The sequence below is a fragment of the Uloborus diversus genome, chromosome 7, assembly GCF_026930045.1.
Source record: "Uloborus diversus isolate 005 chromosome 7, Udiv.v.3.1, whole genome shotgun sequence".
Taxonomy (NCBI): Eukaryota; Metazoa; Arthropoda; class Arachnida; order Araneae; family Uloboridae; genus Uloborus; species Uloborus diversus.
This window is the reverse complement of record NC_072737.1, coordinates 102,415,613-102,440,956: the sequence shown is the minus strand read 5'-3', so window position 1 is coordinate 102,440,956 and position 25,344 is coordinate 102,415,613. Positions and strand designations below refer to the sequence as shown.

The 25,344-nt window shown below is 34.3% G+C and overlaps 1 protein-coding gene across 1 annotated transcript in view; it reads left to right on the top strand.

The window, feature by feature from the left end:
• LOC129225573 (ADP-ribosylation factor 6) overlaps window positions 1–25,344 on the top strand; it is a 35,094-nt gene that overhangs the window by 270 nt on the left and 9,480 nt on the right. Inside the window, exons 2-3 of the mRNA XM_054860021.1 lie at window positions 17,254–17,367; window positions 20,186–20,289. Coding sequence (XP_054715996.1) covers window positions 17,286–17,367; window positions 20,186–20,289 — 186 coding nt within the window. The 5' untranslated portion in view covers window positions 17,254–17,285. The remainder of the gene's footprint in view (window positions 1–17,253; window positions 17,368–20,185; window positions 20,290–25,344) is intronic.

The following is a 25,344-nucleotide window of genomic DNA, read 5'->3' as shown; positions in this document are numbered from 1 at the left end:
GAAAATTTTTAAATTACAAAAAAGTGTAAAAATGTACGCAACATATCTAACTTAAATTGTTTACATGGAAATAGTTGTGAACTAAGCCTATATTGTCATTTTTATTCTACTTTATTTACTTTTCACACGCTTTAAACACTTACTGTTATGTTTCTTTCTTATTAATCTTGGAAATTACTTCAAAGCGTCTCTATGGTTTGTGGAAAACATTTTCATTTGTGTAATCCTATCGTTCTTGATTTTACATCTCACTACCACCTAAACTACTTGTCAGATAATGAATGAACGATGCTTCAAAAAGTATTCCTGATCATTCAATGATCAGAAAAACAAGGACAGAAATAGAGAATGTTTACAAAAGTGCTTGATTCTTTTAAAAAAGTCCTTTCTTATCGTTTTCCATTTGTAAAGTAAATTTCTTGATGATAACCTAGGTGATCAGGATTTCCTATAGATAGTTTCATCCAAAATGTGTTGTCTATCTGTATGTAATGTAGCAGGGGTAGAAGGTCCTAAAAATCCTAAAATTTCAAAATTTGTCCTAAAATTCCTAAAAGTTTCATTATTTTATTCCCTACTTCGCAGAAAAAAAAATTCAACCTGAAAAGGAAACTTTTCATGATGATAGGCCTATATATTTTAGAATAAAATAAACTTCGTAGATACTAAGAAATTATCTCTAAAGGAGAAAGATAGAAAAACCTGCTGTTGCTGCTGCTTTTTTTTTTCTGAAGAGGTGAGGGGATGCAGTTAACCAAAATATATGCTCAATATAAAGCTGTTTTATCTATACTTTGTAACTCTTGCACTCATTCCTCTATTCCTCTTCTGCGAAAAAGATATAAAAATAAAATATTAAAGAAAAAACAGCTGTGCAGGAAAAGTTAGGAAAAATTAATAGGATCTGATATTTTTGGTTTTTTTCCTTTTGAAAAGAAATGAAAAACATGTAAGGGGGAGGGGGATATTCCCTCTTCTCACAAATTACAGTTTTGTGTCGAGGGGGGGGGTGAAAAGTATCATAGCTTATTGAAATAAAATAAATGCAATGTGTTGAGTTAAAACCCAAATATAAACACTTGGTTCCAGAAATATATTTGGAGCAAAATTTGAATGGGTTCTCCCCGTGGGAAGTAATATTGGAACTGATGTGATATACCCCACCCTTGGCGACTTTTTCCTGTTGGCGCCAAGAAAGCGTCGCCAAGAAAACGATGTATGACGACATATGTCATACATCGTTCTTAGCTATGCTTTTTTAGCGCCAACAGGAAAAAATCAGATAAAAAAAACATGATCAAAGCACTTCAGAACACAATATATATAAAAACATAAAAGCACAACAAAAAACATCACGAATATATGCTTCAAAAATGTACAGGGCCGCGGTTTTTTGTAAACAAATTAAAATACAATGAAATAAATTATTGTATTAATTACAAGTCGAAATTAATGCATTAATTTTTTTTTTCATCATTTCTCCGGGATACGAGCCCTCGGTCTCATAGTACTTTCGTAATGAGACCTCGGCTCGCCGGCCCTGCCTCGGTCTCATTACGAAAGTACTATGAGACCTCTGGCTCGCCAGGACCTCGCTCCGCTCGGTCCGTTATACCTCCGACTGTTAATATACATTACAGTCGGAGTATGGTCACAGTTATGTATATTTTCATGGAGACACCCAAGGGTGGCTCCTTCAGCGTACAATAATGACACAGTTTTAAGTGTGAAATATGCACCATTATTGTGCAGATTTATTAATAAAATTCAGCATTTTTAAGAGTACAACCGAAAGAACTTTCAATTGTTAACATAAAATTCAGTACCTAAAGGAGGCACATTAATAGAATGTCTAAATAATTCGTGGCATCGATAACAATTAACTTTTAGAACAAAATAACCGTACTATTTCTGTAAAATTAATTTACATACAGTAAAAATAAAGTTAAAAACTACAAGAACCCCTCAAGGATTTGTAAAAACAAAGAATTTTGGAAGTGAGAGGTTTTTTTTTGAATTCTAAAATAAAGAACTTACCTTTTTATATGGTATAAATATTCACACTCAGTCTAAAACAATACATCATATGCCAATGGCACGTTACAGATACACACCACGTTGGAGTTAACTTTTAATTAACCTTCAAGTTTGAAGAAACTGGAAAACATTTTCTAATGTTTTTACTTCAAAATACAACTACTGAATTTAAACTAACACAAAATAAGCATTCCTGTAAGGTATATTGCACGAAACAACACCACGTATCTCTCCTGTGTGAAACCCAAGTAAACAAGTTTGAACAGATCTGTAAGATTGCCTTCGGGTTGCTAAACACAGGTTAGTTTGGCCAGGGATGCCATGCATAAAAAATTATCGCCTCATTGGCGAGAAAAATATTTTAATTTTGTGCAAAGAAATCGAATGTCGCCAAATGGGGGGGGGGGGTATATCACATCTGTACCGTAATATTTATTTGGATGCACTTGGACAAGGGTCCCGTCGATTTTCCGTTGGCTAAAAGATCAGTTCCCGCGCCAGGTTCAATGTTTTTATTGCGATTTCAATGCCAAATAAGGTATCCATGTGATGGTTTCTTCATCGCCAAGGAGAGATAAGCAAATCTGTTTTGTACGGCAACCCGTTCTCTTATTCGGAGAGGAAGGTGTAGTATGTGCTTAAAATAGTTTAGGGTTCCAATCATCGTAAGTAGGGACGGTGTAGTAAGTGAAAAATATTTTGTATGTCCGATTATCGTTTGTGGGGACGGTGTAAATTTGCTTCAAGTTATTTTACGTTGTCGTGGTATGTGTTGCCAGGGCTTGCAGTGACAAGTTTTTTCCATTAACCCTCCTTGCCCCCCCCAACCCAATTCATTTTATTTTAATTCCAATGCCCTCCGCTGCTACAGGTGACACATTTGTAATGATATGCCCCAAAGCAGAATACTGGACGATGTTCTGCAACGTAAGATCATTTGACCAAAGTTGTTCTGCAAGTACTTCACAAGCATTGTATACACAAGCAACTAACGTGACCCTTTCCACAAATCGGGGTCCCTAAATCAAAATTTGTACAGGAGGGGGGGGGGGGAGTTTTTAAAACTTCAATTTCAGTTTTTAAAACTTCACTGTTGCTATGCATTCCTGCGGAATACAGTTGACGACAAGTCTAAGCAACTCCCTCCTATGTCATTTTCTTACTTTTAATGAACCCCCCCCCCCCCCCCGATAAAAAATACCAATGACATATTTATTCAGACGAATAACATTTTAAATTAAAAAAAATAATATTTTGAAGATTTGAAATTTACTGAGCAATCTTAACACTGGCCTACTAACAACTGACCAATCAATACATGCGTCACAGTCACAAAGCTCTCTCTGTTGCAATAACGAGACTTTTGAAGAAACTTTCATCATTTGCTGCAACTTTCTTGCGATGAGTGTATTAGAGCTACTATAGGCCATAACTGTTAACAACTGCTCTAAATGTTTCTTAAAAACTAAAATGTTGGGTAACATCATCTTGGTGCTAGAAATTTATGACCTCTTTTGCATCCTTATGATTCTTTGCTTCTTATCCTTCCCTCTCACACCCAATTTGTGAGAGATTTGTACCCAAAAACTTGGATTCACTCTGTAGGCACGTGTATATAAGCGTTTAAACTCGTGCATACATACATGTACTGGGGCAGTTCTCAAAAGGTGGGAGCAAACACAGACCTCAACTTCGAAACTTCAACACCAAAAAACTTTCATTTTAATTGACTCAAAATTTTTTGAGTTAAATAATAATACTGTATAGAGCCGAGAATTGACATTAAGTATGGAAAAAATGCTGTTCAAATACCCTTTAAAAAATATTTTCTTTGCTAAAACGCACAATTTTGAACATACCAAAACGTTAACCGAGCAAATGTACCATTAAAAAAAATTTTTTTTTAATTATTTCCATACGTTTAAAAAAAAAAAATTAAGGGTATGAATCTCAAACTTAATAATTTTTTGATAATATTTTCCACAAATTAAAAAATTAAGGACAGTTTTTTTATTTTGTAAATAATTTTAGAAAAAATACAGGGTTCGTACGCTCCTTCAAAACTCCTCCAATACTCCTTCATTTAGGAAATTTTTTTGAAGGGCCCTTCAAACTCTTTTTATTTTGGTTTGAACTCCTTCAAAACTCCTTCTTTCTTAGTTCAAGACTACTTCCATCGACAACTTATCTTTGCCACAAGGGCGATTTTAATGTAGTAATTTCGTATATTTTTTTCCTCACAAAGATGTGATTTACAAATTGATCATAGAAATCATAAAAATTGAAGGTGAAAATATTATTAGATGACTAAGACCAGAGCTTCCCCCAGGATTAAAAAAGGGCAGGGTGCTGTTTTTCAAAAAAAGGGCACTTTTTTGAGAAAAGGGCACTTTTTCGAAACTAAAAGGCATGTTAATTATAGCTTCACAGCATCAGTGGATATATAGTCGTAGGATATTACTCTTATTCCTGGGTTCAAATGTCTTACTGTCGCAACAAAAAAAACTTTGAAACATTTATGAATTACTTCGTAGGACATTTGAATAGTTTATAATCATTTTCAAAGGAGGCGATTGGGACTAAAAATTGGGGAAGAGGGGGGGGGGGGTAAAAGGGGGGTTAAAAAAAGAAAGCAACTAAAAGCCATAGGATTTTTAGCATCTGCAAGAAAAAGGAGAGAAAACAGTACAAAATTTTGTTTTGCTAAGGCTGGTTTTGAGAGCATGTGAGTGGTAATTGATGCAAATCTAACAGCTTAACTCACGTTTCTCTTAAGATTTTGATGAATTATGTACATAATAACTTTCCCCAACGACACACTTTAACATGAATTAGACTTACATTAGTTACCACAAAGTACTTTGAGATGTCACAAACATTTGGTAACAATTTCATTAAGCAAGAATGGCTTGTTAATGTAAAACAATTGATTTACTAATATCTAAACAATGAATATATAAAGTAAAAGTTTCTGCTTGTGGCTAAATAATGTTTTGTGAGCAGATATACATAAGTAAAACAAATTATTATGATCTGAAAATTTGGACATTCTGCTTTTTTTTTAATAATTTCTAGTTTTGATTTCTAAATTGGAAAACAAAGAATGAACTATAATAGGGGGAGGGGGCGGAAAACTAATTCTTTCAGCTGTTACTAGCTGTAACTTAAGATTTTTAAATTCAAAAGTAATAATTGCTCTTGGAGTAACCACCACCATAAGGAAACAAAAACCAATAAACAGCACCAGTTTCAAAGCACTTAGTATTTATTTTCAATAATTAAAAGTCATTTGTTTTCATTTGAAATGTCAAAAATCATCCACATTTGACTTTTACATGCTGAATTCTTTTTATTTTTGTCATATTTTTGCGTTTCTTTGATGCCACGTGTCACACGAAATATTAGCGTTTTGCTGTTAATCTGCAATCTTTGTTTGCAGCAATCTTTTAGCATCTGCTTTCAGTTTTCGATATTTCTTATTTTTTGAGTAGTACACAATATGAAGAAAACTGAGCAAAAATACAAACGTATTTTTCAGATAAAAAAATTATCGGCGTGCGTATAAAGCATAATAAAAAACAGAGCATATTATCCGCTAAAACAGCTGTTTCAGCAAATAATCGTGATTTTGATTAATTTACACTGAAATAAAATTTAAGAAAAAAAAAAAGATTAAATTCGCAGCGCAGGAAAAGAAAAAAATGGCGCGGATTTTGGACGTTGGCGGATTTTAGGTCGGTGGATTTGTGGCGCTCCATTGCATCTACTTAATTTTAATTCAAAATGGAAAAGCACTATTAAAAATATGAATTTGATTGAAAGATTATAAAATGCAGGGCTAACTTAACGTTTATCTGGCTGGAAGAGAAGTAGAGTTTTCTTAACATACATGTCAATTGGACAAAGAAACACTTCCCTTGTCATGAAGCGATAAGGAGGAAGGATGACAGCCAGTATTCTTCGCTACAGCCCTCCATTATTAAATAAAGGGCGATGGGAAGCCTGAGGCAAGGAGCAAGGAAGTGATTCTGGGAATTCAGCAGTGGCTTATCAGTAGTGTTCCCAAAAGTGAAAGGTCCTTGGAAGAACATTGTTAAGTCTCTAGAATGCCCAGTAGGCCACTTTTTATCCCTTGTGGTAACTGATAATGGAAGGCATGCTTTTCTAATAGTCAGCTCAATGGCAATCCTAGTTAAGAGGCGAGGGGGAGGGACGGATGTCAGATTTCACTCAGAAGAAAGTCATTGTGGGAAAACAATGGAAAGGGCCACTGGCTCCTTCCTTTTTCTAGTAAAAATCTTAAATCCAAAGGATGCCAGTTCATGAACAAAAAGGCAATTAGGGCGCCGTTTTACCGATAAACGGCAAGTTGGGCGCGTTCTAAGAATCAAAGGGCAAGTTGGGCGCGGCGCCCTCCCGCCCAATCCTGGGGGAGGGTCTGATCAAGACACTTCACAAATAAAGTAAACCATGCTCAAATGGTGCTTTGCTATTTTTTCAAGTTAAATGATTATTGCTTTTCTCTCCACCCCACTCTCAGCAGCAAAAGTCAGTTTGTCTAATTATTATTTAAATATTTGAAAATACATAAGCAGATGTACAATATTAAGTGATTGTGGTAAAAAAAAAAAAAAAAAAAAAAAAAAAAAATTGTTTGGCAAATCACGGTTATGATATTGTAAAATGACTCATCCACAAGTGATGTCATGGCTTGAGAGAGGAGACAGGTTCATGAAATTGTGACAAGGGGAAGAAAGAGGGTGGAAAAAAGTAACATCATGCAGTTATTATAACAATATGTTTTTTAAAATATGACATTTGACAAGAGGAGGAGTAAGATTGAGTGTGACACTTTGCGACATAGGTGAAGGGGATGAAACATGTTGAAAAAAAAAGTGTGACATCATTTAAGGACAGCCCATTAGTGCTCCTTCAAAATTTCATTTCACTCCTTCAAAACTCCTTCATTTTATTTCTGAAATTGAGTACGAACCCTGAGAAGTTGGAAGTTTGATGCATGTCCAAAAGTTATGATCTGGACAATGCTATTATTTGAGAACTAAATATGATTCATATGTTTTAAAGGTATTTTTTGATCCTCAAAATCAATTGTTAATTATTTTAAAGTGTTTTCATATGTTTTTATGCAGTATCTTTGAAGCAAAATCATTTTTCTTAAACATATATGTGAGATGTCCAATTTGCGTTACGATCTAGACGCCGATAATTCTGTCCATTTATTCATTGTTATGAATGATCTTCTGTCTTGTAACCTTAATAAAAAAAACTAATATAATGTTAATTCAATCCATTGACATTTTGAGCAAAAAATATGTTATGCATTGAACAAATACATTAATAACAGTAGAAAGACAAGTTTTGATCGTAACGAAGGCATTTAAGTAAACCCAACAGCACAAAAATCGCCAAGCTAATTCCTATTGGCGACAACTCGCAGCTTACGATAAGCAATACCAACGAGAATTCCGTTTTTTGCCAACAGCGTCAGTTTCGGCGACTTCATCACCTGCGCTGGCAAAATGGTTGGGTTTTTTTTTTTCCTCGGATTCTATGAAACCATAACAAAATTTTATTATTTAAAGGCCAGTATTTAAAGTCATTCAAGTATTTTAAATCCTTTATTTTTCATTGCAGAATGCAAAAATAGATAAAATTTTCATTGGAAAAGTTCAAAAACGGTGAAACAAACAACATTATGATGTCCAAAATCTGTTACCTACAGACTGATCATTAAATTTGCTATTTATTAATTTTTATAAATACCTGCTGTCTTTTATGTTTCTATATGATGTTCTATGTGTACATACTATGGAATTAAAAAAAGAATTATGTCAAATTTCAAAATTTTAAAAATTGCTCAGAATCAGGGTGGCGACAGATCAGGGAGATCAGGGAAAAGTCAGGGAACTTGATTAATCAGGGAAAAATCAGGGAAATATCAGGGAATTTTGAAAAAATAACAAAAAAATCAGGGAAAATTGATTTTAAGAAGAAAAAAAATTTTTTTTTTCTTTGCAAAATTAAGTACTCTTAGTACTCTTAATTCCCCAGGCATTTTCGGTCAAAAAAAAAAAAAAAAACAGTAAAATTAATGAGGTGCGATTATACACTGCCTCATATTTGTGCATCTTTTTTCCTCAACGTCAAAGTATTAAATCTTACTTATTAACCATAGGATTTACTTCTTAAGATTGATTCTGTGTCTGTTAGGTTGTTTATTTTACCTAGCTTAAAATTTCCTTTTACGCTTTCAAAGCTACGTAAAATAAACAACCATACAGGCAAAGAGGAAGCCTTCATTAATGCCTTAGCTCCTTTGCCTTTATTCCATTGTCTCGAAGTAATTAGCGTACTGTAATCACGATTTCAAGAAGAAATCTTTGGTTTTTGAATTAATACTATAAAATCTTAAAAGTTATTACTTCTTTCCATTTTTAATTTAATTGCTAAAATTGAACTTTCAATAAAAAAAAACTTTGTTTTTTGCCGTTATACTATTTGTTGTCACCGCAGATTATAAAGGTTTTCTTCAGACTTTAATTTTATAACCAAATTGTATTCTTCTTTTATATATTTTGAAATTGGCTGATTGCTTTTTTTTTCTTTATTTTTCTTGCTTTTCAAAGTTGTTTGTTACAAAAGCAATCTAAGGTTTTTTTTGTTACATACTGAAATCATTTGAAATAGAGTTAACTTGTGTACTTAAGCAAATATCTTAATTTTTTTATTGTTAAAATGCTGTATCCATTTATTAAAACCTTTGTTCTTGATTAGAGAAAAGCTCCCTATGAATGGATGTCAAATGGTTTCATCTGTTTTGCATAAATATGTCAATTAGTTATATAAGAATAACTGCATTACTTCTGTTCTTTCCCTATTACTTGTTATTCTTGCAACAATTATTATACTGTTTGAAAATTTAGTTCAAAATAATTTCAATTACTTTTTAGTTCTATCATAAATACACATATGTTTTTAAGAGTGATTTTAATAGTTTCTTAAAATTCTTATGCTAAGTGGTTTCTGAAAGTAAAGTATTTTTTTTTTTTAATTCTCTATAATCTTTCCATTGTAGAAAAATTTAATAATGTTACAAATTCTGTAAATAGTAATTATTGTAGGAACGTAACCTGTAAATAGTTTCCCGTAATGAATATACAACCCCTTTTTCATATGGCTAAAATATACGACCCCTATTCCCTTTTTGTTCATTGATAAAATTTGATAACGGTCAACGCATTTCGAGAAGCGTGTGGAATATTTGAGAAAATTCTTTTCGGTGTATTTAAGCCGTTAGCGATGGATAAACAGTTGAGTTTCGATTCAGATTTCGAACTGAGTGTGTGTATTAGCTCTGTTTATAGCGAGGCATTTCGCTGTGTTGTTTTCGTATTTGGAAGTAAATACGTGTGTAAACGTGAGTTTACGGTGTTGCGTGATAATTGCTTAATTGCTGATGAATAATTTTGCAGTTGTTGACGATCTTTCCTGTACATAGTGTAAATAAATTTCCTGTGCTTTTATCAAGAACTGTGTCTTCATTTCAAGAAAGTGGAAGTCGCACCGAATCCGTTACAATTGGCGCCCAACGTGGGGCTTCTTCTGGACTTTCTTGGAGTAAGTGTGACTTTGGACATTTTTTCAAAAAGACTTTTTTGAATTAGGACTTTATTTTTATGGTGATTACTCGCGCAATGGATGAACAATTAAAACAACTTCTTGACGCAATCACCTCTGTGAAGAGTGATATGGCGGCTAATCAAGAACAATTAAAAAGTGACTTGACTGCAAGTTTTACAGCCAATCAAGAACAATTAAAAAGTGACTTGACTGCAAGTTTTACAGCTAATCAAGAACAATTAAAAAATGATATGGCAGCTAATCAAGAACAATTAAAAAATGATATGGCAGCTAATCAAGAACGATTAAAAAATGATATGGCAGCTAATCAAGAACAATTAAAAAATGATATGGCAGCTAATCAAGAACAATTAAAAAATGATATGGCGGCTAATCAAAACCAATTGAAAAGTGATTTAACGGTGCTGAAAAATGACCTAGTTTCTAACCAAGAGGAAATTAAAAACGATCTTACTTCGGTAAAGACTGTGATGGAAAATAAATTTAATGAGATAGAGCATCGAGTTGATGCTATCGAAGAGAAATTTGAAGAAAAATTAAGTTCCGTGGAAGGCCGATGCAATGCTGTAGAAAATAAACTGGAAGAAGAAGATAGAAAATTTCATCAACTTAAAGAAGACATCTTTAAAGACCTGGAAAGGAGATTGGCGACCGCGGAAAGCAGCTCTGTACAGTTTGGCGCTCCCACATCGGTTGCTCGACCGTCCATTAAACTTGCCACATTTGATGGGAAAACTTCGTGGCAGGTTTACAAAACTCAGTTCATGATAGTGGCGGAAGCGAACGGATGGGACTCTGCTACCAAGGCCTGCCATCTTGCAGCATCCCTGAGAGGTGACGCAGCGGACATTCTTCAGAACCTTCCGGACGGCCAGCGCCTGGATTTCGCCGCCCTCACATCTGCGTTGGAGCTTCGCTTCGGTGAGAAGTGCCAGAAAGATTTCAGCCGACTCCAGTTGAAGTCCCGTTTCCAGAGAACCGGAGAAACCCTGCAAGAGCTCGCGGCGGACATCGAAAGACTGTCTCATCTTGCTTTTTGCGACTGTCCTGCGGATGTTCGAGACAACCTGGCACTCAACTACTACATCGACGGGGTTCGAGATCCGGAAATCCAGAAAGCTCTACGGATGGCGGATGTCAAAGACCTGAATTCTGCCGTTGTGTATGCGATGAGATACGAGGCCGCCCAAGAAGCAACCCGTGTGGATCGCCATCTAATCCGGACTCAGGAAGCTGATGAGTCTGATTCCAGGTTGTCCCACCTCGCTGAACTTGAGAGACAACTCGGTGACTTGACAAGACATCTGAGCAGCATAACAGCCCAAAAGAAACAAGAGCAGAAGTGCTGGAAATGCGGTAGTGAAGGACACCTGCGAAGGAGTTGTCCGGCTCGCCAAACTACGCGAGGGAAGGAAATCACCACCACTAAAGCTCTGCAGATTTCCTCTTCTAGTAGTGGCAGTGATGGACTTTTCATTTACGCACATGTAAATGGGAACCCCTGCAGACTGATTGTTGACACTGGAGCCAATGTGACAATCATTAGGACAGATGTGGCTCGTGAATTTGGATTGAAACTGCTGTGGACATCGCCACGCGTAAGTCTCCAGACTGTGACAGGTGACAAGATCGAGATTGACGGTAAAGTGGACTTGGAAATAGTGTTTGGGAATGCCACCTACCATCATACGGCATTCGTCGCTAACATCACGGACCCCTTCATTCTCGGATTGGACTTTTTGAAGAAATATGACTTCACTCTCGACTTCAAGACTAATGAGCTGCACTCGATGAGAGAAGACATAGCCGTTTTCCCTGCAGAAAGTGATGTAAAATCCGCTCATCAAATAATAGCTCAAACAGATTTATCGATTCCCTCAAGGTCAGAATCATTAATACCTGGCTCCCTTGAAGAAAGCAATAGTTTTCGATTTGGACTCATTGAATACCCTAACCTAAGCAATAACCTAAAAGGAGTGCTGGTAGCATCTACGCTTGTGGACCTTTCCAAGGATGTAATTCCTGTAAGAGTCGCCAACGTGAGTGAAAGGCCAAGGAATATTCGGAAAGGTGAAGTGTTAGCAACTTGTACTCCAGTAAACTGCATCATTAGAAGAATCAATTCCCCCGAGACTGTGTCTTCTGAGTCCTTGACATCGAAGTTAATTGGGAGTGCACCCTTATCGAAGGATCAAAGAACTGCTGCGGAACAATTGGTGGACGACTTCAAGCATCTGTTTTCATCTACATCGGAGGATGTTGGCCGTACGAATTTAACGCAGCATAGGATTTACACTGGAGAACACCCCCCTATTAAACAGCATCCAAGACGACTACCGTTCGCTAAGAAGGAAGAGATTGAAACCCTCCTGAAAGAGATGAAGGAGAATGATGTAATCGAACCCTCATCCAGTCCTTGGGCCTCTCCCATCGTCTTGGTCCGAAAGAAAGATGGCTCCACCAGATTTTGTGTCGATTACCGACGGCTGAATGAAATCACCAAGAAAGACAGCTACCCTCTTCCACGGATAGACGACACCTTGGACACTCTTTCCGGACACAAGTGGTTTTCGACCCTGGACTTGAAGAGCGGCTACTGGCAGGTTGAGATACACCCTGATGACCGAGAAAAGACAGCATTTACAACTGGACAAGGCTTATGGCAGTTTAAAGTGATGCCCTTCGGCCTCTGCAATGCACCAGCTACGTTCGAGCGTCTTATGGAGACAGTGTTAAGAGGACTTTCTTACGAATCCTGTCTGGTCTACTTAGACGATATCATCATCGTGGGACGCAGCTTCGAAGAACATCTGGCAAATCTTAGGAAGGTGCTGCAAAAGCTTAAGGAAGCCAATCTGAAGTTAAGCCCGTCCAAATGTAATTTGTTCCGCCGGGAAGTGAACTACCTTGGTCACATCATCTCTTCTGAGGGTGTGCAAACCGATCCAGAGAAGGTATCTGCGGTCAGGAGTTGGAGTCGTCCCGAAAACATCCATCAGTTGCGAAGTTTCCTGGGGCTCTGCACGTACTACAGGAAGTTTGTGAAGGGTTTTTCCAACATTGCACGACCTTTGCATAAGCTGACGGAGAGCAAGCAAAAGTTTGAATGGTCCAAAGAATGCGAAGATGCTTTTCTACGACTGAAGGAGGCTTTAACATCAACGCCTATCCTCGCCTATCCTCAGCCTGAAAAATCCTTCATCCTGGACACTGATGCGAGCAACGAGGGAATTGGAGCTGTTTTATCCCAAGAAATTGACGGAAATGAACATGTCATCGCTTACTGGAGCAAATGCTTATCAAAGTCGGAGCGAAATTACTGCGTCACCAGAAAGGAGTTACTGGCCATAGTGAAAGCTGTAGAACACTTCCATCATTACCTCTACGGCCGAAAATTTCTGCTTCGGACAGATCATGCCTCGTTAACTTGGCTTTTGAACTTCAAAAATCCGGAAGGCCAGATAGCCAGATGGATACAGCGGCTCCAGGAATATGACATGGAGATCAAGCATCGAAAAGGGTTATCTCACGGTAATGCTGACGCTTTATCAAGGAGACCCTGTCCTGAGAACTGCCACTATTGTTCCCGAATCGAGAAACAGTATGGAACGACTAGCCCTATCGCCTATCAGGTGACAGTGACTCCAATATCATCAGAACCTGATCCATGGAGTGACGACCAAGTTCGAAAAGATCAACTTGAAGACCCCGACATAAAACCAATTTTGGAGTTCATGGAAAGTGACAGTCGACGCCCTAGCTGGCAGGACGTTTCCATCTTTAGTCCTGCAACAAAAAGATACTGGGCTTTATGGAACTCGCTCCATTTACGGAACGGCGTGCTACACCGAAAATGGGAATCTGATGACGGCAAAACGTCTAGGTGGCAGTTACTACTTCCCCGATCAAGGATTTCAGATGTTCTGAAAGAAATACATAGTAGTGCGACTGGAGGACATTTTGGTGTCTTGAAAACCCTCAATAAAGTTCGGGAGCGCTTCTTCTGGAGCAAGGCGAAGGATGACGTGGAGAAGTGGTGCCATTCTTGTGACGCCTGTGCTGCTCGTAAAGGACCGAAGAAGAGAAGCAGAGGGAAGCTACATCTGTACAACGTTGGAGCTCCTTTCGAACGAATTGGGATTGACATCCTGGGTCCTCTACCAAGAACTGCTGATGGGAACAAATACATTCTTGTTTCCATCGACTACTTCACCAAATGGCCGGAAGCATATCCCATTCCAGATCAAGAGGCTACCACCGTAGCAGAGACTCTAGTCCAACATTGGATCTCGAGATTTGGAACACCTTTGCAGATTCATTCCGATCAAGGGAGGAATTTCATCTCTGCTGTGTTTAAGGGCCTATGTCAAATTTTCGGAATTGAGAAAACTAGGACAACACCACTACACCCACAATCGGACGGCATGGTGGAGAGATTTAACCGCACAATCCTGAATAATCTCTCACTTATGGTCTCCAGAAATCAACAGGATTGGGACAAGAAGCTACCTTTGTTCCTGCTGGCCTACCGCAGTGCTGTCTACGAGACTACCGGATTTGCCCCATCTCAGATGCTCTTCGGACGAGAGCTTCGGCTACCTTGTGATCTCGTCTTCGGTCGTCCTCCGGATGCGCCTTCATCGCCTGAGGAGTACATCCAGGATCTCCAGGCCCGGTTGGAAGACGTTCATAACTTCGCACGAGAGCGAATCAACATCGCGGCGGAGAAGATGAAGACCCGATACGACACAAGGTCTACTGGACATGAATTCAACGAAGGCGACAAGGTTTGGTTATGGAATCCCATCCGACGGAAAGGTCTTTCACCCAAATTGCAGTCGCATTGGGATGGACCCTACAAAGTCGTTAACCGACTAAATGACGTCGTAGTGAGGATCCAAAAATCACCTAATGCAAAACCTAGGGTTGTACATTATGATCAGTTAGCCCCATACTATGGCCATAGTTCATGAGTATTACGTAAACAACCATGGTTGATAACATAAAAGTTGTAGATAATTTTTGCTTTTAATGTTTAGTAATATTTCTTGTTATTATTGTGTTTTCTGTATCTGTTAGTTATAATTTAATGTGTGTAATTGTGAACTTGTGATAGAAGTTTGGCACCCTTTCTGGGGATTGTACTGCCCGGGACGTGCAGTCCTTAGGAAGGGGGCAATGTTACAAATTCTGTAAATAGTAATTATTGTAGGAACGTAACCTGTAAATAGTTTCCCGTAATGAATATACAACCCCTTTTTCATATGGCTAAAATATACGACCCCTATTCCCTTTTTGTTCATTGATAAAATTTGATAACGGTCAACGCATTTCGAGAAGCGTGTGGAATATTTGAGAAAATTCTTTTCGGTGTATTTAAGCCGTTAGCGATGGATAAACAGTTGAGTTTCGATTCAGATTTCGAACTGAGTGTGTGTATTAGCTCTGTTTATAGCGAGGCATTTCGCTGTGTTGTTTTCGTATTTGGAAGTAAATACGTGTGTAAACGTGAGTTTACGGTGTTGCGTGATAATTGCTTAATTGCTGATGAATAATTTTGCAGTTGTTGACGATCTTTCCTGTACATAGTGTAAATAAATTTCCTGTGCTTTTATCAAGAACTGTGTCTTCATTTCAAGAAAGTGGAAGTCGCACCGAATCCGTTACAATATACTATTTTGTAGGTTTTTTCCCCCCCAAAAAAATGACTTGATATGTTTTTTTAAACCATTTTATTAAAAAAGTAGCATTTTTTAAAAATATACCTTTAGTTAAACAACTTTACCCAACTTAAAACGTTTAAAATACTGCATTTTATACAAACATACAATGGATTTCAAGTGGAGCAAAGAAAGGAAACCATTACCATTGGTAACGTAAATCAGGGAAATTTGGTGAACTTAATCAGGGAAAAGTCAGGGAACTTTTTTTCACAGTTCCTGTCGCCACCCCGAGAATTAACTTTTTTGTTCCCACCTTTTGAGAACTGCCCCTATTCTATAATTATAGAAGCAATTTCATTTATTTCTCTTTTTTTTCTACACACCAGCAGTCTGATGAATCAAAATTATGCTTGGGATTGTTTACTGCACATCATTTTAGAATTCTAAAACTCCAGAAATTTATTCTAGTGTCTGAAATAAAAAACCTATGATGAATTTTTTAATATTTTTTGTAATTAATATCAAACTTTGATTTTTGACAGAAATTTAGGTTTTTGACAATTTTGTTGTAAACCATGTCAAAAACGGTTTTTGACGTGAAGGTAAAAACCGCTGCTAAAGCCGGATAAAACCTCAGACTGTCAAAAACTTGCCAACCCTGATATGTACTCCACGATTTGAAAGCTTCCTACCCAAATCCAAACTTAAGTACAGTAGACCCTCGTTTTGCGCGGTTTTGATTATACACAGTTTAAGACTTGGCACCTTTATTTTATTTTACATGGATGAATTTCGGTTTTACGTGGATGCAACAATGCAAACAGAAAACATTTTCCCCTCTTTCAAAATCCAAACCCCTAAATATTGCAAATTACACGCAATAAACTGCATTTTGGTGTACTAATAATCGGGCTTGGGCCACTGGAGACATTTTATGCGATTGGTTCCAAAGCTCTTTCCAGAAGTAAAGTTATTAAACTCACACAGTTCGGAACTCACTGGAAGAAGAGTTTTTAGCAGTGACAAAGGAGGACAAAACCTACAAGGATACCGACATCAGTGACACACGATCAAAAACGTTTATATTTGAAAATTTTGAGTCGTTCCTAAACAATAGAAATGATCTTTCGGTTTGTTAGTGAAGGAAGATTCTATCATGGAAATGACGCAAGTGATCATGGATGCGTTAATGCTTTGCAAAGAATTACAGAGAAAAATTCTTAATGACTGCCAAAAGACTATCATAGCCAGCTCCTCTTTATAAACAGAACACAAAGTTAATTTATGTTTTCTTTATGCATGTTGTGCATAAAAATCGATATAAGTACACATTAAACTTATTATACAATCAGTCATCACTAGAATGAAGTATTCTTTTATCTACAGAACCTAACCCTTATTTTAACACTACTATTAGGTTTCAATTTACGCGGTTTCGGTTTACGCAGTATTTCCGTGGAACATAACCCCCGCGTAAAACGAGGGTCTACTGTACATCAAAATCTAGCAACATTATCAGTAGTTAAGTTTTAACTGTACATTAAACATTAAGTTAACTTTTATTCTTCTGTTTCATATTTCAATTTATTTTATGCCTGTATGAAGTAAAGTACAAACTGCCAGACCAAAGCTTCTTTCCATCACTATTAGTGCTTAGTAAAATGCTAAATAATATTAAAAACTGAAAACAATTTACTGAGCTCTGAAAGTTTTTAGAGCTATATAGCAGAATGTTAATTTAATCCTGTTGAAGAATAAAGTTTATTCTTTAGAACTACACCTTTAAAAATATACATTTGAAAATTATAAAGTTTCTTCTATTGTCATGTATTTTATTTTTTATCAAGATTTTCATCAGATCAAACTAAATATTTTGCTTCAATTTTTTTAGGTGTAACTGCATACTTCATCCATCCTAATGCAATGGGGAAGCTTTTATCCAAAATTTTTGGCAATAAAGAAATGAGAATTCTCATGTTGGGTTTAGATGCTGCTGGAAAAACAAGTATCCTTTTTTTAAGAGCTGTGTTCTACTTATATTGTGTATCAGATCCCCTGGGAGCAGTGCAGAATAATGTCTAAGTTTTATATTTAAAAATTAGTTTGTTTCATCCACAAACTTGTATGGGTTGGCAAGATGTCCAAAAGTTTGACATAAATTTAAATTAAGAAAAATAGATATATAAATTATGTGTTTGTCAACAAATCAAAAATCCTTTTTCTGCATTTGCTACGACGGATCTTTCCGCTAAAGTTTGAAGCAAATCCACTTGTTACAGAAGGATTCATGTTAGATTCCAATTTACCTGTGTAGGAAATGTCTTACAGTTGTTCAAATTTAAATGAAAAGTTGTTAAATCAGAAATGAAACACAAGATTAGGAGTCCTGACCAAGATCTTGCAAAGGTAAAATCAAAAAATTGTTTGCAGTACTTTCTTTCGGGTAAAAATATAGTGCCTCTTGTGTTATTTTCCCCTGCTGGCAAAATAAAAGGAACATTAACTTTGGGGGGGAAATTCCACCTATCTAAATTATTTTCATAGAAAATAAAATCTCTGGCCAGAGGAAATTTTGTTCCATTAACAAACCCTTCACAAAAATGAAATGGACCAAAGAGGACCCTTCACAAAAATCAAATTAATCAAAAGGGATGTTTCACAAATTATTTCTGGAAAAAGCAAATCTGAAATCAAAATAATGCATATTTTCATATATAAGCCGTAAGTTTTTGGAACATTCTTTTTCAAAGTTGACATTTGGGGATCAGCTTCTGCTAATTTTGCAAAATAATGTCAGCCCTCTTTCTTAATGCTTGCACAAGCGATAAATCACTAATACTGCCAAAAATAGATCTTGTTGTTGATATTAGTTTGCTTCTTTAAAAGAAATTAACAACAACTTAAGTCATGTTTTATTTTTACAATTTTGCTGGTTTATTTTATCATTGCCAAATCAACATGGCTAGCAGCGATATTGTTGAAATTTTCTCTAAAAATGCTATCTGATGCTGATGCAGCTACAAAATTGCGTAGCTAGAGGTGGAGTGAAGGGAATGCAATCGCTAAGGTTACCAGATTTTAAATTATCGCTATTTAGTGTCTGGCCTTAAATGTTTTAGCAACATGTTTGACATTATTTTCGGAGAAAATTATGGATTTTTCGATACTTACTTGGTTGTTTTACTTATTTTTGACTTCTTTTAGCAATGTTTTTATGATGCACTAAGCCCTCTTTCATGCGTTTCTTTTTTATTTTTCTTTTATGGAAAAGTAATAGGGATGTCAGTCCCGTGGGATTATCTCAGCACTTTTGAAAGTGGTATTATAATGTTGTTTTTTTTTTTTTTTGAAATCAAAAAAATTGCTTTAATTACTTTTATCGTGTGAATTCAATGCACAAATTTAACATTACAAAGTCATCTTCAATTAAGCAACACTTTTTAGTTGGGCGGGCGAATGTATGCCCCATGTGTCTAATGAGTCCTTGTTCTCACCCAAAGGGGTTTTTGTGCAAAAGCAATGCATTTGATGAAAACACCTCCGATATTTTTTCGTGTGTTATTGCTGAAAATTTGTTGTCATCCATTATACTTTTATCTCCCTGCTTCCAATTTCCCTCCCCCGCTCCAAACTATATCAGTAATCCTCATTAATATTAAAAAGGTGAAAGTGACTGTTTGTTACCCTTTTCACGCCTTAACTACTCTGCCATTCATCATGAAATTTTCTGTGCACTTGTCTTGAATGCAGAATAGAACCAAGGGTACCTTTCATTTAGTGAAATAGTATTCCATTTTAGGGGACTGTTATCCTAATTATACTGAGGATTTAAAGGGTCTGTTGATGCTATTGTGGGACTGTTTCCTTTATTATAATAATCCTTCTATCTACCTTATTGATTCAAATATTTTGATTTTGAGGGGAGTGTAAACTTTATGAAGGTTTCTCATTCAAATGGGAGTTTTTAGTTACTAAGGTCCAAAATTTTTATAAACTGTCGCCACTATTCCGACATAAAGTTTTATAGTGCTTTCTTTTATTCAGCAGAAACTGTTGAACTCTCGTGATGTTTAATACCCTTCGCTAAGAGGGAAAAAAATTAAATTGCTTTTTATTTTATTAAAATCATAAAATTAATTTACATGAAATTATGTGCTCTGCAAGAATGACAAAGTGCTGAATTGCTGTCTTAATTTTATTTTTGGTTCATTTATTTTAGATTTTTTAAGCACATATGACATCTGTATCCAATATTTCACTTCTATATTAATAAGTGTTTAAAATCATAAAATCAGTTTATGTATTTATTCGTAGATTTGTATGTTGTAGCTTGTTGAATTCTTTTCCATATTCAGTTGCAAGAGCAATTTTAATTAGTTTTTAAACACTTGCAAGGAACAAATTGAAAACAGTGAGCCTTTTAATTTCACCTTAAATTTATCACACTATTGATGTTAAGTGTAAATAACATATGTATACAAAGTATATATTTTTGTCGATGATATGTGTGTGAATGAACTTTATAACTCATTAACAATTTAGTTAAACATATACATTTTTGTCTCAATGAACTAAACAAATTTTAGAAATATTTTTTATATGTTTATTAAAAGTAAGAAATGAATATATGTCTATGTGAAAAAATATTTTTAAAAAATAATAATATTGGGAGCCGTAGTTATAAAAATAACAGCCCCCTCCCCATTTCACAATTTTCTCTTTAAACCACTAGTATTTTTTCATAAACCCAGAATTTGGTTTAGATCTATTTCTAATTTATGATGCAATTGTTTTCTAGTTTATTAAATTCTTAACATTGTCAGCTATTCTGTACAAATTGAAACTAGGACAATCAGTAACCACAATACCGACAGTTGGTTTTAATGTTGAAACTGTTACTTACAAAAATGTTAAGTTTAATGTTTGGGTAAGTTCCATTTCTTTCTTTTTTTACTCAGCCTTAGATAAAACATTCATTATTACATTAAAAATGAAACTTTTTTTTGTAAACTTTCTGTTTTGATGGTTTAATAACTTACAATATAACAATTACTGTAGAGTGCCAATTATTTAAAACGGTCAGGAACAGACAAAGTTCAGATAAGCAAAAGTCTGTGTGATTGGATAAGCAACTTAAATTGATGTTTCTAACTGTACAGCTGAAATATTTCTTGTGGCGGAAAAGTTTTCAAATACAGCAGATATGTTTTAATTAAATTTGGTAATGAATACGTAGATTTTAAAAAATTATATGTATAATTTTCATCCACGCTAAACTAGATTGGTTTTTACTGCCGGCGGGTTCAACAGAACAAAAGGGCAATTCCACGTGACTCACGTTACCATTTGACTAAGTTTTACAAAAGTAAATGCTATATACATTAAAAAGATACCATACCTGACCTGTTATTTACGGTCATATGGGATACACTAAGAAGCTAGGGATATCATTATTTTAAATTTTAATACAAACAGATGGTATTTAAACCTGAATTTAGTACCGTGACTCACGTTATGAAAAAAAGGAACTCAAGTTTTGTGGACTTCTAAAAACTTGAAACTTCTGCTCTTTTAGAATAATATCTGAAAAAACTATTTTTTATGGAATAAAATACATTTCTAAGTTATGATGTACACAAGAATTTCATTCATTCTACAGTTGTTGATTAGATTAATCAATATTTTGAACGTGATTCACGTTACACAGTTTCGTGTTTTACTCATTTATTTTTTAGTATGAAACATTACTATATATTTTAACAGCCATCGCAACGTCTTTCTAATTAACTACACATTTTCAGAAAAGTTCAAAAAATTTCCCTTCTTTGCAATTAAGACCTTATTTGAAACATTTATCTGAATTTATTATATTCTGCAGTACGAATCTGCAATTATACAGAAAAAAAATAATTTGAACACTTTTGGTTTAATTTGGTCTTCCCGGGCGGCAATTTGTAGTACACCCCCTAACCCCCGCTTGAATGCTCAAAAAAAAAAGGTTATGCAAACAGGAAGTTCATACAATTGTCAGAAATAAATTTTAATTTTTTGGTTAATTGAAAATTTACATTAAGACAAGTAAAATTATGAATGCATTTTATAAAATTGCGGCATTCAATACTGTAATCAATTTTCTTTAAAATTTGATAAATTAAGCAATGTAAGGTTTTTTTGGGGAAATTTATCAGAATTGTAATATTTGCATTTTTTTATGAACTGACTATTTTGAGTTTCACCCCCACCCCCCCCACCCCACCCAGAAAGGTGTAATCTGCAGTGGACTGCTCCCTCCTTCCCCTACCATAGTGACGCTTCCGATTACATTATTTATGATATATCATCTAATTTGTTCTAAAAGACATTTAGTTAAAGCAAAGCAAAACCAGTTTTATTAATTTTTGAGATAAAATTTTTGTAAGCTGTGATAGATATCAAAATTTGTTTGAATTGTAAAATTAATTTTTAGTGTTGACAATATTATTTTTTGGAATTAAACCCTCGTTACTCTACAGAATTATTCAAATTTATTACATTCCCCATCACGAGTCGGGGATTGTATAAATAAACTGATAAATGTGATAAATATTGAATAATTGATCACATTTACCAAGTTTATTGGTGATTGTGTATAATCATCGGTAATTATTTACAATCACCAATGTATCACATTTACTGTAACATTTATACTTTCAATTAAACAAGTTATTAAGCAACATAAATAGTCACACAAGGTGTGTGACATGCCACAGAGGTGAGAATTCACATGATATGAACCAAAAATATACTAAAATAAAAATTATTGTTAAAAAATTGTTGGTAGATCTAAATAGATATGTATTTTTGATGAAATTAAAAATCATTGTTAAATGAATTGTTCCTTAACGTTTTTACTGTAAAAGCATGTGATAGAAAAGTTACTTTTTGAAAAATGACCTTGCAGTCCCATTGCTCACATCTACTATAGTTTTTACTGTGTTGTGTGGATGATAAATACACGCAAGAACACATTATATACTATCCTCGGTCTATATAAACTAGTTCAGTTTATTTGTAGATTTACTAGACTATATATGATCTGTTTTCACTGCATAAAAGCATTTTCTCGATGTTTTACAGGGTGGCGACAGATCAGGGAGATCAGGGAAAAGTCAGGGAACTTTATTAATCAGGGAAAAGTCAGGGAAATATCAGGGAAATTTGAAAAAATTACAAAAAATCAGGGAAAATTGATTCTGTGAAGAAAAAAAAAAATTTTTTTTTGCTTTACAAAATTAAGTACTTTAATTCCCTACGCACTTTCCGCCAATTATCTGTTCAAAAAAAAAGTTAAATTAATGAGGTGCGATTATACACTGCCGCATATTTGTGCATCTTTTTTCCTCAATGTCAAAGTATTGAATCTTACTTATTAATCACAGGATGAACTTCCTAAGATTGCTTCTGTGTCTGTTAGGTTGTTTATGTTACCTAGCTTGAAATTTCCTTTTACGCTTTTAATGTTACGTAAAATAAACAACCATACAGGCAAAGAGGAAGCCTTCATTAATGCCTTAGCTCCTTTGCCTTTATTCCATTGTCTCGAAGTAATTAGCGTCTGTAATCACGATTTCAAGAAGAAATCTTTGGTTTTTGAATTAATGCTGATAAAAGCTTAAAAGTTATTACTTCTTCGCGTTTTTAATTTAATTGCTAAAATTGAACTAAACTTTGTTTTTTGCCGTTATACTATTTTTTGTCACCGCAGATTATAAAGGTTTTCTTTTCTTCAGGCTTAAGTGATTCTTTAATTTTATAACCAAGTTGTATTCTTCTTTTATATATTTTGAAATTAACTAAGTGCTTTTTTTTTTCTTTTATTTCAAAGTTGTTTGTTACAAAAGCAATCTAAGATTTTTTTTCATTACATACTGTTAAAATCATTTGAAATAGAGTTAACTTGTGTGCTTAAGTAAATATCTTTTGTCGGATGTCTTGATGTCTTTTCGTTCATAAGCTCATTACTTTTTGCATTGAGAAAGGCGTTCCCTGAAACGCCGAAACATGTGTCTGCTGTAATCGGCAATTTGTGTTTTTTTGACGTTGTTTTTCTTACTTTAAATATCTTTATTTTTTTATTGTTAAAATGCTGTATTCATTCATTAAAACCTATATTCTTGATTAGAGAAAAGCTCCCTATGAATGGATGTCAAATGGTTTCATCTGTTTTGCATAAATGTGTCAATTAGTTATATAAGAATAACTACATTACTTCTATTTTTTCACTATTACTTGTTATTATTGCAACAATTATTATACAGTTTGGAAACTTAGTTCAAAATAATTTCAATTACTTTTTAGTTCTATCATAAATACACATGTTTTTGAGGGAAATTTTAATAGTTTCTTAAAATTCTTATGCTAAGTGGTTTCTGGAAGTAAAGTATTTTTGTTTTTAAATTTTCTCTGATCTTTCCATGTAGAAAAATTTAATATACTGTTTTGTAGGGTTTTTTTCCAAAAAAATTGACTTGATATGTTTTTTTTAAGCATTTTATTAAAAAAGTAGCATCTTTTAAAAATATATCCTTAGTTCAACAACTTTACACAACTTAAAACATTTAAAATACTGCATTTTATACAAACATACAATGGATTTCAAGTAGAGCAAAGAAAAAAAACCATTATTATTGGTAACGTAAATCAGGGAAAAGTCGGGGAACTTTTTTTCACAATTCCTGTCGCCACGCCTTTAAATTTATACAACCATTAATTATGCTTTACATTGTTATAATACTCTGCATTTTATCATCATTGCAAAAATCTTAGAAAATTTTTCCTATTTTAGTTTTAAGTGTAAGGTAAGATGAAGTTAATATCAGAGCAATAATGTATACGTGACGACAACATTGTGTAAAATTTTAAGATGAGGAATTTTTTTTTTTTTTTTTTGCTGCCTTTAACTTTCATAATAAGTTCTTGCAGTATAAGTGAACTTAGTTTCTGTATATGCAAAAATATTTCCTGATTAGTAATTAAAACAATCTTGTAAATGTTCTCTGTGTTTTACTAAAATATTTTTTAAACTAAAAATTAACAGGGTTAAGTATACAATATATAGATTTTTTTCACTTTGTGTTTCCTAATGTGAGAAATTTTCTTAAAATATTGTTTTCCATTGAGTTTTTAAAGAAAAAAAAAATGTGAATGAAATAATGCTCTTTATCATTTTATAATTTTTGTGAGCAGTTGCAAGATCTTTTATTTTATCTTCATAGCTTCAAAAAAGTTTTATTCATTATTCAGTAAATATATAAACTATACTCACATCTTTCAGTCAAAATATGTATCAAATAAACTTTATATTATGTTGGTGCACATTATAAATAAAGCTAGCATCTATTTCACTAAGTATGATACTCTTTTCTGTTATACCAAAGTTTGTTAAGTTTTTAAATTTTAGTCAATATTTAGTCAGTATTGGTCAGTATTTTATAAATTTTGTCAGTAAAGTCAGCATTTTTGACCCTCCAAACAGTTTTCCCCTTTGTATATCTTAAATTTAAAAAATACTTTTGTACTGAGAAAACATTTAAATTATAAATCATTATTTTTTACTTTGTCAGATCAAGGTTTTTCACTAAAAAAATAACGTAATAAGACTTTTGAAACTGCACCTTAATTATATACTTTTCTTAATGATTTCTGAATGCAATTTGAATTTTGCTCCCAATAGTATTACACCATTTGTAAAGAAGCTGTTTTTTTTTTTTTTTTTTTAAATTCATCTAGGTAAACTGGTCGTTAAATTTTCTATTTATTTGACACCTTATCATTTACAGTTGTATCATTTACAACCATTATCAATTTTAAAATTTCTTTTCCTTTTAAAAAATGTTAAACAGAATGAAGTTAGAAAAAATCTTTTATAATCTCTCAGTTTTGTGGCCTTGCGGTTGAACCTACAAAAAATAAGAACTTTGCTAAAAAAATATACCAAATCTAT